This window comes from Pseudophryne corroboree, chromosome 11 (assembly GCF_028390025.1).
Source record: "Pseudophryne corroboree isolate aPseCor3 chromosome 11, aPseCor3.hap2, whole genome shotgun sequence".
Taxonomy (NCBI): Eukaryota; Metazoa; Chordata; class Amphibia; order Anura; family Myobatrachidae; genus Pseudophryne; species Pseudophryne corroboree.
This window is the reverse complement of record NC_086454.1, coordinates 83514049-83533381: the sequence shown is the minus strand read 5'-3', so window position 1 is coordinate 83533381 and position 19333 is coordinate 83514049. Positions and strand designations below refer to the sequence as shown.

The 19333-nt window shown below is 46.2% G+C and overlaps 1 protein-coding gene across 1 annotated transcript in view; it reads left to right on the top strand.

Moving 5' to 3' along the window:
• Positions 1-15808: 15808 nt before the first annotated feature.
• The window catches only part of CSTF3 (cleavage stimulation factor subunit 3), a 163359-nt gene continuing 159834 nt past the window's right edge, over positions 15809-19333 (top strand). The window contains exon 1 of the mRNA XM_063944484.1: positions 15809-16072. Coding sequence (XP_063800554.1) covers positions 15989-16072 — 84 coding nt within the window. The 5' untranslated portion in view covers positions 15809-15988. The remainder of the gene's footprint in view (positions 16073-19333) is intronic.

The window sequence follows — 19333 nt, the reverse complement described above, 5'->3', positions numbered from 1 at the left end:
GAGTTCCCCTGATAAGAAACTAGTGATTTCTAAGAGGTTACTGATGGCGTACCCTTTCCCGCCAACGGATAGGTTACGTTGGGAAACATCCCCTAGGGTGGACAAGGCGCTAACACGCTTATCTAAAAGGGTGGCACTAAAGAGCCTGCGGATAGAAAGCAGGAAGCTATCCTGAAGTCTGTGTATACACACTCTGGTACTCTACTGAGACCTGCTATTGCTTCAGCCTGGATGTGTAGTGCTGCAGCAGCAAGGACTGATACCCTGTCAGACAACATTGATTCCCTCGACAGGGATACTGTTTTGCTAACCCTCGAACATATAAAAGACGTCGTCTTATATATGCGGGATGCCCAGAGGGACATTTGCCTGCTGGCATCTAGAATTAATGCAATGTCCATTTCTGCCAGGAGAGTATTATGGACTTGGCAGTGGACAGGTGATGCTGATTCTAACACAGCAACTTCTGGGAAGTCGACTTTTTTACCTCAGGTTCCCTCACAGCCTAAGAAAGCACCGTATTATCAAGTGCAGTCCTTTCGGCCTCAGAAAGGCAAGCGGGTCAGAGGAGCATCCTTTCTGGCCAGAGGCAAGGGTAGAGGAAAGAAGCTGCACCAGGTAGCCAGTTCCCAGGAACAAAAATCCTCCCCTGCTTCCACTACGTCCACCGCATGACGTTGGGGCTCCACAGGCGGAGCCAGGTGCGGTGGGGGCGCGTCTCCGAAACTTCAGCAACCAGTGGGTTCGCTCACAAGTGGATCTCTGGGCTGTACAAATTGTATCTCAGGGATACAAGCTGGAGTTCGAGGCGACTCCCCCTCGCCGTTACCTCAAATCAGCCTTGCCAGCTGCTCCCAGGGAAAGGGAGGTAGTACTGGCGGCAATTCACAAGCTGTACCTCCAGCAGGTGATAATCAAGGTCCCCCTCCTTCAACAGGGAAGGGGTTACTATTCCACAATGTTTGTGGTACCGAAACCTGACGGTTCGTTGAGACCCATTCTGAATTTAAAATCCTTGAACACTTATATAAAGAAGTTCAAGTTCAAAATGGAATCGCTCAGGGCGGTTATTGCAAGCCTGGAAGAGGGGGATTTTATGGTGTCGCTGGACATCAAGGATGCTTACTTGCATGTCCCCATTTACCCACCTCACCAGGAATACCTCAGGTTTGTGGTACAGGACTGTCATTACCAATTCCAGATGTTACCGTTTGGTCTCTCCACGGCACCGAGAATATTTACCAAGGTAATGGCCGTAATGATGATACTCCTTCGGAAGAAGGGAGTTATAATTATCCCGTACTTGGACGATCTCCTCATAAAGGCGAGGTCCAGAGAGCAGTTGTTGGTCAGCGTAGCACTCTCTCAGGAAGTGTTGCAACAGCATGGCTGGATTCTGAATATCCCAAAGTCGCAGCTGATTCCTGCGACGCGTCTGCTTTTCCTGGGCATGATTCTGGACACAGAACAGAAGAAGGTGTTTCTCCCGGTGGAGAAGGCCCAGGAATTGTCATCTCTGGTCAGGGACCTCCTGAAACCAAAACAGGTGTCGGTGCATCACTGCACGCGAGTCCTGGGAAAGATGGTGGCTTCTTACGAAGCAATTCCCTTCGGCAGGTTCCATGCAAGGATCTTTCAGTGGGATCTGTTGGACAAATGGTCCGGATCGCATCTTCAGATGCATCGGTTGATCACCCTGTCCCCAAGGGCCAGGGTGTCTCTGCTGTGGTGGCTGCAGAGTGCTCATCTTCTCGAGGGCCGCAGGTTCGGCATACAGGACTAGGTCCTGGTGACCACGGATGCAAGCCTCCGAGGATGGGGGGCAGTCACTCAGGGAAGAAACTTCCAAGGACAGTGGTCAAGTCTGGAGACTTCACTGCACATAAATATACTGGAACTAAGGACCATTTACAACGCCCTGAGTCAAGCAGAGCCCCTGCTTCAAAACCAGATGGCGTCCCGCCTCAACAAAAAGCTAAAAAAATATTGCGCCAGGTCAAGGGACCCTCAGGCGATAGCTGTGGACGCACTAGTGACACCGTGGGTGTACCAGTCGGTTTATGTGTCCCTTCCTCTTCCTCTCATACCCAAGGTACTGAGGATAGTAAGAAAGAGAGGAGTAAGAACTATACTCATCGTTCCGGATTGGCCAAGAAGAACTTGGTACCCAGAACTACAAGAAATGATCTCAGAGGACCCATGGCCTCTGCCTCTCAGCCAGGACCTGTTACAGCAGGGGCCCTGTCTGTTCCAAGACTTACCGCGGCTGCGTTTGACGGCGTGGCGGTTGAACGCCGGATCCTAACGGAAAAGGGTATTCCAGATGAAGTGATTCCTACGCTGATAAAAGCTAGGAAGGATGTGACAGCAAAGCATTATCACCGCATATGGCGGAAATATGTTGTTTGGTGTGAGGCCAGGAAGGCCCCAACAGAGGAATTCCAGCTGGGTCGATTTCTGAACTTCCTACAGTCAGGGGTGACTATGGGCCTAAAATTGGGGTCCATAAAGGTCCAGATTTCGGCCCTATCTATTTTCTTTCAAAAAAGAACTGGCTTCACTGCCGGATGTTCAGACGTTTGTAAAGGGAGTGCTGCATATTCAGCCCCTTTTGTGCCTCCAGTGGCACCTTGGGATCTTAACGTTGTGTTGGATTTCCTGAAATCACACTGGTTTGAGCCACTTAGGACCGTGGAGCTAAAGTATCTCACGTGGAAGGTGGTCATGCTGTTGGCCTTAGCTTCAGCTAGGCGTGTGTCAGAATTGGCGGCTGTGTCATGTAAAAGCCCGTATCTGATCTTCCATATGGACAGAGCAGAATTGAGGACTTGTCCCCAATTTCTCCCAAAGGTGGTATCAGCGTTTCATTTGAACCAACCTATTGTGGTGCCTGAGGCTACTCGGGACTTGAGGATTCCAAGTTGCTGGACGTAGTCCGGGCTTTGAAAATGTATGTTTCCAGGACGGCTGGAGTCAGGAAAACTGACTCGCTCTTTATCCTGCATGCACCCAACAAGCTGGGTGCTCCTGCTTCAAAGCAAACTATTGCTCGCTGGATCTGTTGCACGATTCAGCTGGCACTTTCTGCGGCTGGACTGCCGCATCCTAAATCAGAAAAAGCCCATTCCACAAGGAAGTATGGGCTCTTCTTGGGCGGCTGCCCGAGGGGTTTCGGCTTTACAGCTTTGCCGAGCTGCTACTTGGTCGGGTTCAAACACATTTGCTAAATTCTACAAGTTTGATACCCTGGCTGAGGAGGACCTTGAGTTTGCTCATTCGGTGCTGCAGAGTCATCCGCACTCTCCCGCCCGTTTGGGAGCTTTGGTATAATCCCCATGGTCCTTACGGAGTTCCCAGCATCCACTAGGACGTCAGAGAAAATAAGAATTTACTCACCGGTAATTCTATTTCTCGTAGTCCGTAGTGGATGCTGGGCGCCCGTCCCAAGTGCGGACTCTCTGCAATACATGTATATTGTTATTGCTTCACTAAAGGGTTATTGTTATGAGCCATCCGTAAAAGGAGGCTCAGTTGTTGTTCATACTGTTAACTGGGTATGGTTATCACAAGTTGTACAGTGTGATTGGTGTGGCTGGTATGAGTCTTACCCTGGATTCCAAATCCTTTCCTTGTTGTGTCAGCTCTTCCGGGCACAGTTTCCCTAACTGAGGTCTGGAGGAGGGGCATAGAGGGAGGAGCCAGTGCACACCAGATAGTACCTAATCTTTCTTTTAGAGTGCCCAGTCTCCTGCGGAGCCCGTCTATTCCCCATGGTCCTTACGGAGTTCCCAGCATCCACTACGGACTACGAGAAATAGAATTACCAGTGAGTAAATTCTTATTTTTTGTATAACATAGATTTATGTAATACCCAAAAAGTCCACTAGATGTCACTCTCTCATTAAGCCAGTGGTTCTCAAACTGTGTGCCCAGGCACCTCGGGACACTTGCAGGGGTGCCTTGGTTGGTGGTCCAGGACCAATTCAAATTATTTATAATAATAATAATAATAATTTTATTTATATAGCGCTCTTTCTCCAATAGGACTCAAGGCGCTTAACAGATACATAGCATAATATAGTACAGAAAATAATGAAGTACATTTTCATAAAATACAGAAGCATGAAGATACTAAAAGGGACATTATGGAAATGCTTGAGTAAACAGGAAAGTCTTGAGTCTACTTTTGAAGGATTCTATAGTTGGGGCCTCTCGCACTGTGCAGGGAAGTGAGTTCCATAGAGTCGGAGCCGCATGACTAAAAGCTCGACCCCCAGATGAATTACGGTAGATTCTAGGTACTGCTAAAAGTCCTTCATCTACAGATCGCAGTAATCGAGTGGGGCAGTATGGGGTCAGAAGCTGTTTCAGGTACCTTGGGCCTTGGTCATGTAATGCTTTGAAACTCAGTAAGCCAATCTTGAAGATGATTCGCCATCTTACAGGCAGCCAGTGAAGGGAGTAGAGGATGGGTGTTATGTGGCTAGAACGGGGCTGGTTGGTTAATAGCCTGGCAGCTGTGTTTTGCACCAGCTGTAAGCGTTGCAATTCTTTTGCTGGTAGACCAAGGTAGAGGGCATTACAGTAGTCTAAACGAGATGATACAAATGCATGTATGACTTTTGGCATGTCATCTGAGGGAATTAAGTGCTTGATTCTGGCTATGTTCCTCAGGTGAAAGAATGAGGATTTGATTGTGGCTGATATCTGATGTTTAAGTGTCAAGCCACCATCCAGGACAACGCCAAGATTCCGCACACGATCACTGGTCTGTAATTCTGAATCCCCCAGTGTTAGTCCAGTTGGTTGGCTATGCTGCAGTCTTGTCCTTTGATGTTGCGGTCGTATCAAAAGGACCTCTGTTTTATCCGGGTTCAGTCGCAGCCAACTGGCGCTCATCCACTCCTGTAGTTCAGCTAGACAGCCATTTAGGGTTGCTATTGGGTTATCAGTGCCCGGAGCAAAGGACAAGTACAGTTGTGTATCATCTGCATAGCAGTGGTAGACCAGGCCATGGCGCCTGATTATTTCGCCCAATGGGAGCATGTATACTGCAAAAAGCATGGGGGATAGTATAGAACCTTGTGGGACACCACATGGCAATGGCACTGGTGGTGATGAGTATAATCCAGATGATACTCTCTGTGACCTGCCTGTGAGAAATGATTTGAACCAGCTTAGGACTGTGCCATCCAGACCACAGAAATGTATCAGTCGCTCAATCAGAAGCCCATGGTCCACAGTATCAATGCTGCCGAGAGATCCAGAAGGATTAATATTGAACAGTCACCTCTGTCTTTTGCCATCAGAAGATCATTTAACAAACACACCAGGGCTGTTTCAGTGCTATGTCTTCTCCTGAATCCTGATTGAAATGGATCATAAATATCATGGGTTGTCAGGCGGGTTTCCAGTTGATTTGCAACGACTTTCTCAATAACCTTTCCTAGGAAAGGAAGGTTTGATACCGGTCTGTAGTTGGTCATGCAGTCGGGATCTAAATTAGGTTTTTTAAGAAGCGGTCTAACAATTGCTTCCTTTAGGGGTCCAGGAAAAATGCCTGTCTGCAAAGAGCATTGAACAATTTTTGTAAAGACAGGACCAATTATATCCATACAACCTATTAGAAGCTTGGTTGAGGCTGGGTCCAGATCACAGGTGGTGGGATGCAAAATTCGAGCAATTTCAGCAGTGTCCTTTACATCCACTGGGTCAAAGCTGGTCCATGAAGGCAGGTAGCTAATATTGGCAGGCTTTGTAGTTTGGCACTCCTTTGATGGCACTGTGGAGATTCCAGCCCGGATGGTGGATATTTTATCTGCAAAGAAGTTTGCAAACTCGTTGCATCTTGCCTGGGAGAGGGTCTCATCAGTCTGCAGGCATGCTGGCTTGCAAAGCATCTCCACTGTGCGGAAAAGCTGAGCTGGCCTATTGTTTGCTGCTGTGATCTCATTTGACAGGAACTGTGCCTTCTTACGAGTGATTGTCGATTGATATTCTTCGTTATGCTTTATTAGTTTTATTTTGTCATCCACTAGGTTAGTCTTCCTCCATCGTCTTTCCAGTCTACGCCCCCTTTTCTTGAGCTCACTAACACTGTTGTCGAACCATGGAGCTTGACGTTGTGGTTTACGAGGTCTTAAACGCACAGGGGCGATAACATCAATTGCAGCCATAACATCCCTATTATAATAACGGACTAGGGAACAGGGATCTTCACAGGCACCCAGTATAGCAGAGAGATCCAGATTTGCTGCAAGAGCCTGGGGAGTCATACCCCTCCTTGGACGATACCTGGTCAACTCCACGGGCAGAGATCTTATTTGAGGGGTTGCAACTGAGAACCAGAGGGAGTAGTGGTCTGACCAGATGACTGGGTTTATTTTTAGGTCAGTGACTTCTAATCCAATCTGAAAGACAAGGTCGAGAGTGTGACCACTTTTATGTGTGGCAGAGGGAACGACCTGTGTGAAGCCCAGACCATTCATTGTGCACAGGAGGTCTTGGCCAAGGCGTGAGAGCTCATCATCCACCCATGCATTGAAATCCCCGAGGATGAGCCATCTTTGATGTTCCAGAACCAGGCCAGCAACAGAGTCTGCAATTTCTTGTAGAAATATCTTTCCATCTCCAGGTGGCCGGTAAATGAGAAGTACTCTGAAACCTAATCCTGACGAACTCCGGGCAGCAATGCACTCGAATGAGCGAGTAGTTTCAATAGGGTGGACCCTAAGTTTAAGTTCTTTTTTGAAGCAGATAGCCACCCCGCCACCCCTGCGGTCCAGTCTTGGGTTGTGGATGACAGAGTAGTTTGTTGGTACTGCAGCCTCCAATATAGGTGCTGCATTTTCATCTAGCCAGGTCTCTGTAATACAGGCTAGATCTGCAGATTCAATAAGGTCAGCAATTGTTGCAGTCTTGTTTCTTATAGATCTGGCATTACAAAGGACTGACCTGATTGGGCATACCAGAGGGCCTTCAGTTTTCTTTATGTTAAGTGCAGGAGCTCTGGGTATGGGGGTCACAAAGTGAGAGTTGACAGTTCTGTCCTTCCAAACACAGGGCCGTCTTTTGGGTATCACTTCTATTTGATTGTTCTTTGAGTATGAGGGTGAGCAGGTGGGCAAAGGACTTAGATGGTTACCGGGGGAAATACATTTCCGGCCTGCTCGCTTCCCACGAATGCGCCAGTGTTTTCTTTTTAAAATGCCAAGGGATTGGAGAATAGAAGCCTGTGATGGTGTGATAGGAACTGAAGAACGTGGTGGGCGGAGTGAAAGAATGAAGCTGGAGCAATACGTATACATTTGGTCATCAATGACAGATTACTATAAATTTGAGCTGCATATGATGATGAGAGAGGGAGAGAAAGCAGTGTTTTTTTTTTTTTTCCTTTTTGTGTTTTGTTTTCCCCCAATTCGGTATGTGATCCAAAATTATAATGGCATATGAACAAAGTTATTGCTATAACCTATTGGGTGTGTTTGAAGCAAGTAATAAATAAAATAACTGCTGATTTAGTCAATTATCCTAGGATAGGCAGTCTTTTGGAAGGTGTTAGAAGCCAATTCCTACTGTGTAGGTGTGAAAAGTCTCAGTGTGAGAGGCCTTTGAAGTAGATTTTTTTTTTTTTTTGTGGGGGTAGTAGTGATAACGTGTCCTGGAAATGGATCCTGATTTTAAACAGTGAGCCTTCAGCAATTCAGAGCCTGAATATACTGATATTAGTAGATTAATGCAATAAGTCAGTTATTTGTTGCTCAGAGAACAGAGGTGGATGATGTCTAAGTGAGGGGCTGGATGTAGCCAAAGATAGGTTGTAATCCACAGTGCCTTATCTGGGTAATGTCCAATGCAGAGTACAGCAGCTGCTAAACTGAAGGATTTCTCAGTGGAGATATGCAGAGGATTCAGCCAGGATTCAATCCAGTGTGTATCTCAGCGCAGGAATGCAATCCGTTGGTTTTGATGAAATGTCCGCGTAGAGTAGTACAAGTTAAAGGTAAGTCCATGGATATTTATGATGATTCATGGGTCAGTTGTGGTAAATTTAAGCTGTTTTATGGAGATGATCAGGAGCATACAAAAGGTGAGGCAGCCATCTTGGGCGCCAGTCAAGAACCATTTATGGTCAATGTAATAGGCAAAGCCAGTGCTGGTGGCTGCCAATCATAAACTATGTGGACAAACAGAAGCAAATCTTATCCCTCGCCACACAGTTGACCTTATAAACACAATTTACTTAATTTAATAATTCTTTCTAAATGTCTCAATAAGAAACTTTGGGCCTAAGGACGCCGTGAAATAAATTCTGATACTCCAGGTTGCCATGATTCAAAAAACTTTGGGAACCACTGCCCTACTGTATTAGTTTCTTCCACCTCTGATGGGAGACTATTCCACTTTTCCACTTCCCTTTCTGTGAAGTCATTTTCCCTCACATCTCCTTTGAACCTCCTTCCCTCCAGTTTCAGTGGCCATTTTGTTCTACTACTTCCTTAGATGAAAGAATGAAGATTTGATTGTAGCAGTCTATCGTGCATCTGGAAAGTATCCACAGTGCTTTACTTTTTTCACAATTTGTTATGTTACAGCCTTATTCCAAAATGAAATAAATTAATTTTTTCCCTCAAAATTCTACACATAATACCTCATAATGACAATCTGAAAAAAGTTTTTTTTAGAGATTTTTGCAAATTTATTAAAAATAAAAAACTAAGAAATCACATGTACATAAGTATTCACAGCCTTTGCCATGAAGCTCAAAATTGAGCTCAGGTGCATCCTCTTTTCACTAATCATCCTTAAGCTGTTCCTACAGCTTAATTGGAGTCCACCTGTGGTAAATTCAGTTGACTGGACAGTGCATGTTTGAGCACAAACCAAGCATGAAGTCAAAGGAATTGTCTGTAGACCTCCGAGACAGGATTGTCTCAAGGCACAAATCTAGGGAAGGGTATAGAAAAATATCTGCTGCTTTGAAGGTCCCAGTGAGCACAGTGAGCTCCATCATCCATAAATGGAAGAAGTTCGGAACCACCAGGACTCTTCCTAGAGCTGGCCGGCCGTCTAAACTGAGTGATCGGGGGAAGAGGGCCCTAACCAGGGAGGTGACCAAGAACCCGATGGTCACTCTGTCAAAGCTACAGCATTCCTCTGTGGAGAGAGGAGAACCTTTCAGAAGGACAACCATCTATGCAGCAATCCACCAATCAGGCCTGTATGGTAGAGTTATATAGAAAGAATACCAAGTTGCGCTCAACAATCAAATGTATAAAACATTTATTTTTATATATAAAAAATTGTAGTAATAACAACAAATCTCCTGGGAGTATGATTATAACAATACAACATAAAAATACATTAACCCTATGCCAAGATGAATTACAATTGCGGGATATTCTTTTATTCTAAAACATGTAACCCCGGAGGTATCGTTTCAAATATAATACCAACAATAATTAGTAACGGTTTGAAATGGATTAAGGGTCTATATGCAAATGCATGTAACTCACTTGATCCATGAAAGTCTCGAACAGTCCTAAATACGTGTGACTAAGTGTCCATTCCAGTGGTCCTATATTGAAGGGGACCCTTAGAGCAATATTGTGGTGCCCAAATGATAGATATTGATGAACAGATGAACTGTGTAAAAATTCCTCAAGCCACTGTAGTGGTGACGGGAAGGAGAGCCCGGAGTGATGTTGGTGCGGTCAGCCGCTGAACCCTGCACGGGGAATGGAGAGCGGTGCCTGTAGTGGCCGCCGGGCTGGATGGATTGCAGCTGTACAAAGCTGACAGGCAGGGCCGGTTCTGCTTCTTCCAGCGCCCCGGGCGGGCAAAGGGGGCGTGGCTTCGTACAGGGGGCGTGGTCATTTACGCCCCCTGTACAGTAGTGAAATGATGTGCGGTGCGCGATGACGTCATCGCGCACCGCACAGCAAAGGTCCTCTCCACGAAGGGAAACTAGTTTCCCTTCGTGGAGAGGACCTTTGCTGTGCGGTGCGCGATGACGTCATCGCGCACCGCACAGTAAAGGTCCTCTCCATGAAGGGAAACTAGACGCCACGCGTCTAGTTCCCTTCACAGCGGGGGGCAGCGGGGGACAGCGGCAGCGGGACAGAGCGACCAACGGGGGGCACAGCAGCAGCGGATCTTGCCATGGTGCGGCGCCCTCCGGAAGGCGGCGCCCCGGGCAAAAGTCCTGCATGCCCGTGGCAAGATCCGCTACTGCTGACAGGCAGCTATGATGTCCGGACGGCTAGATGTTGCTTTGTGTGGCACAGTGTGGAAAAGCTCTCAACAGAAACGGCTGACCTGTACTCCCACGGGCAGCTCCGATTGAGCCTCCCTGCGGTCACCTGGTGTAGAATGGAGGTAGTGATGGAGCCACAATGAGCTAGGTAGGCTGTGTGCTTGGAGCCAACTTTGCTATGGTCCGCAGTGATGTTGTTGTACTTGCCGCACAGGGCTTCAATTCGACCACTAGCGTAAGCAGAAGAATAGTCGGCACTTAGGCAACCGCTGATTGACAGAAAGCTGTAAAGACAGCGGACGTGAAGGGACTGATCTCCTGCAGAGGCTCCGACTGAGCCAAACTTCAAACGATGCAGGGGTATTAGCAAGAAAATGCACCTGTATCCTAACGCGTTTCAACGCCAGCAGGGCGTCTTTTTCCAAAATGCAGGTATAACAGGATGTGGGAGTATCTAGTATTTATACCTGCTACACAGGTGAAACTAATTGTAATTAATTCAATCAAAATGATCACCATGATTGCAAACATTTAGTAAGCACTGATATTAGGCTTTTCTAAAAAGACTTTTCACCGTAAAGCAGATCCCAGAGCACATATATAAAATACTTAAAACAAATAAATATACACATCTAAATATGAAAAATAACATAATCATAAATGAATAACAATTACCACATCATCTATAAAGATAGAACATGAGACTGGGAATATAGAGCTCGGAAATACTTACTGAAATTCAGTGTTAATAATGCATAAGAAAATTCTTGTTTCTAAACAGACATATAGTTAGTGCTAAAGGATTAGCCCACTCTAGCCAATATAATATAACAAAGAATAAATCTAAAAAAGGTAATAGAATCTTATCCCCAAAATGGAAAAAGAATACGTATATACAAATAGTAATAATACATAAAAATACGGATAGAAATAAAAAATAAAGAAAGAAAAAAAGAAAGAGAAAAGAAATTCTAATAATAAAAAATTGGTAAAATAAAAAGTAAATGAGAAATAAATAAGTGATAAAAGAAAAAAAAATATTTTTGTATAATTAAATGATATAAAGAAAGGAGAGCATTCTGCCGCAAGCAGCAATGGTACTCTAGAATGATGACAAACACAGCTACCGCTGGTGATCGTTGTGTGATTGACAGGAAGTGGGTGTTTCTGGGCGGAAACTGGCCGTTTTATGGGAGTGTGTGAAAAAGCGCTGCCGTTTCTGGGAAAAACGCGGGAGTGGCTGGAGAAACGGGGGAGTGTCTGGGCGAACGCTGGGTGTGTTTGTGACATCAAACCAGGAACGAAACTGACTGAACTGATCGCAGTGGCAGAGTAAGTCTCGAGCTACTCAGAAACTGCAAAGATATTTCTATTCGCAATTTTGAGAATCTTTCGTTCGCAATTTTGCTAAGCTAAGATTCACTCCCAGAGGGCGGCGGCTTAGCGTGTGCAATGCTGCTAAAAGCAGCTTGCGAGCTAACAACTCGGAATGAGGGCCCCTGAGCGCTTAGCATATTTTGCTCCTGTATGGTAGAGTGGCCAGATGGAAGCCACTCCTTAGTAAAAAACACATGGCAGCCCGCCTGGAGTTTGCCAAAATGCACCTGAAGGATTCTCAGATCATGAGAAACAAAATTCTCTGGTCTGATGAGACAAAGATTGAACTCTTTGGCATGAATGCCAGGCGTCATGTTTGGACTTACAGTATGTACATGTGATTTTTCAGTTTTTTATTTGTAAGAAATTTGCAAAAAACTTTTTTCATGTTGTCATTATGGGGTATTGTGTGTAGAATTTTGCGGGAAAAAAATTATTTATTCCATTTTGGAATAAAGCTATAACATAACAAAATGTGGAAAAAACTGAAGCGCTGTGAATACTTTCCGGATGCACTGTATAAGAAGTAGGTTGCTAATTAACTTTTGGTTTGTTTCTTGAGACCACTATTAAATACTGATAATTATTTTTACACAGTATCATGTAACTACCATAGCAATCAGTCACTTAGTGAACAGAGAGGCTCTGGAACATCACTTTGAGCTCTGTTTTCATTGTCAAATTGAATTCCCCCTCAGCCGTCACATGATGTGGTGGGAGCCTGTGTATGTGTGGCAGTATGACTGACTGGCAGCCAAGAGATTATCCTTCCCCTTAGCTATCTTTCTATGAGTTGGGTATTAGATCACGGCTGGTAGAATACAGAGGCCGGCATCCCGATATTGAAGATCCCAACAGGATTAAGTTAAGGCTTCTAACTCCCCTCCCTACCCCTGTAACCCTCCTTTACCGCAGCCTAACCCCAACCTCCCCGTTAGTGCCTAACCTCCCTGGTTAGTGCCTAAACCTAACCTCCCCACTTACTGCAGCCTAACCCTTAACCCCCCCCTGGTGGTGCCTAAAGAAAACAAAGCATTATGGGAATTCTGCTTCCCTTGACCAGATCTACATACACTACACTGCCAGAATGTGATGTAGTCACCTACACCTCACACCCACGTGTACTTGTTGAACTGCATTTCATTCAAAGCCATGGGCATTAATATTGAGTTGCTCCCCCGTTTCACTCTTCTGGGAAGGTTGGAACATGGGTGCGGGAATTTGCATTTATACAGCCACAAGAGCATTGGTGAGGTTGGGACCTGCTGTTAGGCCTGGCTTGCAGTCAGCATTCCAATTCATCCTTAAGGTGTTTGAAGGGTGTTATGTCCGGGCTCTTTGCCACTCGGGTTTATCCACACCAAACTTGGCTTTGTTTGCACGGGTATTTTCGTGCTGAATATAGATTTGCATTTATGAACCCTTTAGTAATGAGTTTAACTGAAACGGCCAAACAATAATTAGAAGAGTTGTCCATCTGACATAATGACCTAATCCCAGTAAAAATTCCAATAACACAGCAAAAAGAGAAGAACATCAAAGCGCTTCAAATATCCATATGCCATTCCAAGGCAGAAGGTCATGATTATTAGAGAACAGTGAACATCAGGCAGATTGTCACATTCAGAAGTAAATACATGCCAAAGTAACCACACGATATCAGGAGAAGATTCAGTACACCATTACTATTCCTATGACTATTATTATCCTACTCTTCCAGAAAAACACTCCCTCTGTGTTCCTAAAGGGTTTCTCTCCAATAGTATTGCACCCAAATCTCCCTTGTTCCCAATTATAGGACTTTGGCTCAATGCAGCCAATCCTGCAATCAGCAGACAGCTTTCATTCACTAGGATCGGATCTCTTCTGCTCCAGAAACCCCAACAGCTCCTAAAGGGACTGGCAGAGGTGTGCGGTCCCAAGGGAGGAACTGAGCCACCTTCACTTTAAAGGGAAGAGCGGATTTAGATACATGCTAAAGTGGATTTCCCCATTAGAGCACACCCGTCACCTACGCAGTGCTTGGGCTAAGCCTATATTCATAATGCAACTGGTCACTTCACTAGGGACCAACGACAGGCCACAGTTCTGCATTGACAGGTCTGTAGTGCATAGTGGAAACCGTGCCAACCACCGTCACAGCTGTAACTCACACACCTTTCGTTCTGATAAGCACCAGAAACACACATACATATATCTGTGAATTACATTAACAGTATACATAACTGGCAGGGATCCGGATCCCGGTGCTTGGGAGGCCGGCAGTCAGAATGCGGACAGTGGCATCCTGACGTGCAGGATCTCGACACCTGGATGGTAATTATGCTAACCCTATAACCCTAACCCCCTACCTCAGCCTTCCTGCAGCCTGACCCTACAGTCACGCCCCCCAGCAGCCTAACCCTCCATGGTGGAGCCTAAACTTACCCCCCCCCTTCCCGCAGTCTAGACCTAACCCTAACCCCCCCTCCCTGCAGCATAACCCTAACCTTTATCCCCTCCCCCCCCCCACCAAGCCTAACCCTACCCCCGCCCCCGTAGCCTGATCCTTAGGAGCTCCAGCATACCTTTGTTCGGGATGCCAGAAGTCGGCATTCTGGAGCCAGCATTTTGATCCATGTCGGGATCCCAGCATTGGCATTCCGACCAGTGCTGGTATTCCTGCGTTGGTATTCCAACTGCCAAAATCCTGAACGCCGGTATGTTGCCCGCATCCCTATAAGCATTAGAAATGGCTGGTATCACAAGCATGCTGGTCACAGTAAAATACACTGGGTATATGGCCGGTCACACACAGACGCAGGGCTCAGTGCAGAGTATATCAGCAATGCAGAGAATCATGAGCATATGCAGTATTAAACAGTGCAGAAGTGGTAGGCTTACAATGTAGTAGTAAAGTCCAGATAAAGGACCACGGTGGTCATTCCGAGTTGTTCGCTCATTGACAATCGCTATGCTGCGATTTGTTGCTAACTGCGCATGCGCATGGTACGCAGAGCGCATGCGCTAAGTTATTTAACAGAAAACTTAGTAGATTTGCTGGTGTTCGAGCGACGATTTTCAGTCGCACTGCTGATCGGTGAATGATTGACAGGAAAGGGGCGTTTCTGGGTGGTAACTGAGCGTTTTCCGGGAGTGTGCTAAAAAAACGCAGGCGTGTCAGGGAAAAACGTGGGAGTGGCTGGAGAAACGGGGGAGTGGCTGGCCGAACGCAGGGAGTGTTTGTTACGTCAAACCAGGAACTAAACGGACTGAGCTGATCGCAATCTAGGAGTAGATCTGGAGCTGCTCAGAAACTGCAAGAAAATATTTAGTAGCAATTCTGCTAAGCTAAGATACACTCCCGGAGGGCGGCGGCCTAGCGTGTGCAATGCTGCTAAAAGCAGCTAGCGAGCAAACAACTCGGAATGAGGGCCCACATTCAGTAAGGATTGCAAATTCTGCTTATTAGCAGAATTTGCAATCCTTTTGATCGCATGCTGGGGGCCGCCCATCACAGGACAAGGCCGTCCAGCATGCTACCTGCCACCTCCCCGCTGCGATCACACTGAAATTGAGGTGTGACCGCAATTTCAGCGTGATCGCAGAATTTGCTGATGCCTCCTTTCCGGCGCAGCCTGGCTGCGAGCGCAGGAGGCCCGTCACCATCTTTGTGATCACAGCGGTCACGTGTGATGTCACACCCCCATTCATCTGCCTCCACCTTCATTTCTCAGACACCGTCCCACTCAATGCCCCCACCTAGGAAACGGAGCATTGTTGCCCCCCTCTGCCTGATTCACAGGCAGAGGCGTTCGCATTTACTGCGGGGCAGCCGCATTAAATGCATGGCGCATGTACAGGACGCGTCCTGCGCATGCGCCCACATCGCCTTTGCAATTTTTGCGGTAGGATCGCGTTTTGCGTTCAAACCTGTATGAGGGCTAAAGCCAGAAGCAAATATCATTCAGATCTTCAGATCATAGAGGAGACTAATTCATGGTGCATGTTATCAGAAGTCCAAAGCAGCAGCTAGCAACAGGAACCAACACAGGGCACACACCACAGCCTGGCAATAAAAACCTGATGGGCCCACAAGGTTTGTGTAACGGAAGTGATGTGATCAGGAGGAATCGGGAAGCTGGTTACAGGAGCACACAGTCAGATAAAACACCCACTCAGCATGCTCATGGTACTGCAGTGTTGCAGTAGCTCTGGGTGCCGCACGGTGGCGCTGTTCCGCACAGCCTTAGACGGTTGAGAGCGCCGCGGCACGGACACGGCGGTTCTACCCCCGCCCCCGTCCCTGGCCGCCATTTTGCGCGCCGTCGCTGGGCTGCGGGTAGCTGGACTCGGGGAGCGGACAGCCGGAGCCCCATGTGCGAGCGCAGCGAAGGGACGAACCTACCTACACGGATAAGCGGGGACATGATGTCCACCGGGGAAGGTCCCTCCGAGCAAGTGAGTTGTGGTGGGTCGGGCGGCTACGCGAGTCCGGGGCTGGACCGGGCGGGGGAGGCCGCAGTGTGCCCGGGAGTGGATGCCTGGGGGATATATTCGGTCGGGGGTGTTTGTGTGAGGGCTACGTACGGACCTTGTGTTTGTGTGTGGTGAGGGAGGTCCTGCAGCGGGCCCTTTGAGGCTAGGCCCTGGCTCCATGTGGCTGCTGCTGGCACTTGTAGTGCACATGTGTGCATGATAGATGGATGTAGTATATATGCATGCACACGTGATAGATATAGGTGTGTGTATATATATATATATATATATATATATATATATACTCCCTTTAAACAGGGACATTTATGAATCACACAGGTTCTGTGGCTGCTGACTTCGTGTCTCAATTTCAGCTGGTTTTAATCAGACACAGAACCTGTGTAATTCATAAACATCCCAGGTTAAAGGGTTAGTATGGTAAGGCTGTGTATATGTGTGTGTATGTATATATATATATATATATATATGTGTGTATGTAGGGAGAGAAATACATTATAGTAATCCTGCATTTTACTGTTGGCTGTGGATATCGCTGCTGTTTGCCTCTTATGTGTGTACCAGATGTGTATTGCAGATGCAGTATTAGCTGTAGTTGGTAAATGGATGGACTTGTGATGAATATATACAGGGTGGTCTTCAGTTTGCCGGCTGTTGGGATCCTGACGCACAGTATACCGGCGCCGGAATCCTGACACTCGGCATACCGACACCTTTTCTCCCTCTTGGGGGTCCACGACCTCCCTGAAGGGAGAATAGGTAGCATGGCGAGTGCAGCGAGCCCACAAGGGGCTAATTTGCGCTCACCCAGCTGTCGGTATGCCGACAGTCGGGATTCCGGCGCTGGTATGCTGGCCGTCGGGAGCCCGCCGGCATACCATACTACACCCATATATACAGGCACATGGGAGCTGATTCCATTTTTTTGCGCAGCTGCTACTGGAGGCTGCCCGGCGGCAGCAACTCGGGTGTTCTGCTGTTTGGGCACCCAGCGTCCGCAACTCACTTTTTGTTTTCTCACAGCCTTCTGAGGTGCAAGAAAAAAATGTGTTGAAGCTCTGCACTTTGGCCATCCAAATGGGATTTTGGACGTCCAAGGCAGGGAGTTTAGATGGGTTTAGCCTTTTTGGTGGCTAAACCCAGTTTGAATGGGCGCCCAAACACAATTGAACTGTGGCAATTGTTTGGACATCTAAAAAGTCCTGTTTAGACAGGATTTTTAGATGCCCAAAACAATTGAATCGGCGCCATGGAATTAATCAACAATTGGACTGTATGACTTTGTTGTATTAATGTCTGGATACCTACAGCACGATTTTTGTTTTGTAATTGTATGTTTTAATAAACGTATATTAAATTGGGCATTGACAAAATGTCTGCCTACCAGGAGGGGAAGGAAAGTCCGTTTTAGGTTAGCGTTGGTGCATTACACAGTAGGACTAAACCACTTTTATTGTCTGTAATAATGGTACAGGGTTATATATGAAACTGGATAAGGGCAGAATTTATCTGTGACTTTACTAGCAAGAAAAGGTTATCAGTGTTTGTGCATTGGGCAGTCTCATTAAATTGGGTCAATGCATCTGCTTACCTGGGGGGAAATAGCACCATTGTTGCAATGCTGTTTTCATTTGTCTTGTGACTATGGACCTGTGTTTTTTTTTTTTTTTTTTTTGTCCTATAACCGAATAAATGTTAGTTTTATTTATACAAATGTTTGCTGGTTTCTATGGGTGTGTACACACGGTGAGATCCTTGCTATGCCCTATTTTCACTTGCTGATAAAAGAAGCAGGAGAAGTGTCAGGATAGGAGCAAGTGTCCAAAAATGTAAATCTTCTTTAAACCTAGATCCAGCAGGATGTCTTTAGACAGACAGCACAGATTTTGACTAACTTTTCTTGATATATGGACTATGGGGTCGATTCAATTCGGCAACTTATGAATAGCGCCGGGAATTAGCTCCCGACGCTATTCAATTCAGCTAAAGTTAAGTCGGCGAATGCCTGTTCTCGCCGACTTAACAGGTAGTTTTGTTGGGAGAACGGGCATTCTCCGACTTAACTACCCGCGGCGATGCTGATTCCCGACAGAATCAGCCTCGCGCTGGGCGCGCGGCAGCACTTTTTTGTCGGTTTTCTTCCCTCATCCCCGGGGGATGAGAGAGGAATTCCCGAGAATTGCGGGTAACTAGCAGCTGAATTGAATAGCGTCGGGAGCTAATTCCCGGCGCTATTCATAAGTTGCCGAATTGAATCGACCCCTGTGTGTGCTTACGATTTTGGCTTATGTGAGATGTCATTGACACTAGATAGATCTAGTAAGGACTGACTTGCCTGTACAGTCTATCTTTTCTTGCGATGCCGACCTGGCGGGACAGCGCATCGGTATCGCAAGGTGACTTTCACCTTGCGATCTGCACTAACTTTTCTTGCGATTTTGATTATATAGTCAAAATTGAAAGAAAATATCTCACCGTGTGTACACACCCTATGTTTGAAAGTGTTTGTATTTGAATGTTGCCTTACCGGGACAGCCTGTTGGTTTGTAGTACGTGCAGTACAGTATATACCTCCTCTAATGGTATGTTAACCTGGATTCACTGGGAAGTGACTGCCCTTTTAGGAAACACTTGGCAGATCATGTATTCAATATTCTGTTCTGTATGATTCCTCTAACATTTTTAAACCCATACATTTTGTTTTACTTTTTTTTTAAACTAATTTTGTATTTAATTTGTCATGTTTTAATGGAAAGAAATGAATTGTGTATTAGAAACCTTGATCAACCATGTTTTAATGCTTTCTAACATGAATAATGTTATAAGGCTTTGATTTGTTTTACATCTTTAAGTTAAACCAATTTTTTACAGGTTATTATGGTTTAAAGCAGCCAACCCTGGTCTGTCATGAATGTATTTGAAGCACCTGCTTTATAAAAGCAGCAAATTAGTGTTGTACAACTGCTACCAGATACGGGGCAGTACTGATAGTGTAATGGTTAGCGTTACTGCCTCACAGCACTGAGGTCACGTGTTCAATTCTCACCTTGGCCCTAACTGTGTGGAGTTTGTATATTCTCCCTGTACTTGCGTGGGTTTCCTACGGGTACTCCGGTTTCCTCCCACAATCCAAAAATATACTGGTAGGTTAACTGGATCCCAACACAAATTAACCCTTGTGTGAATGTGTGCTCGTGTACATGTGATAGGGAATATAGATTGTAA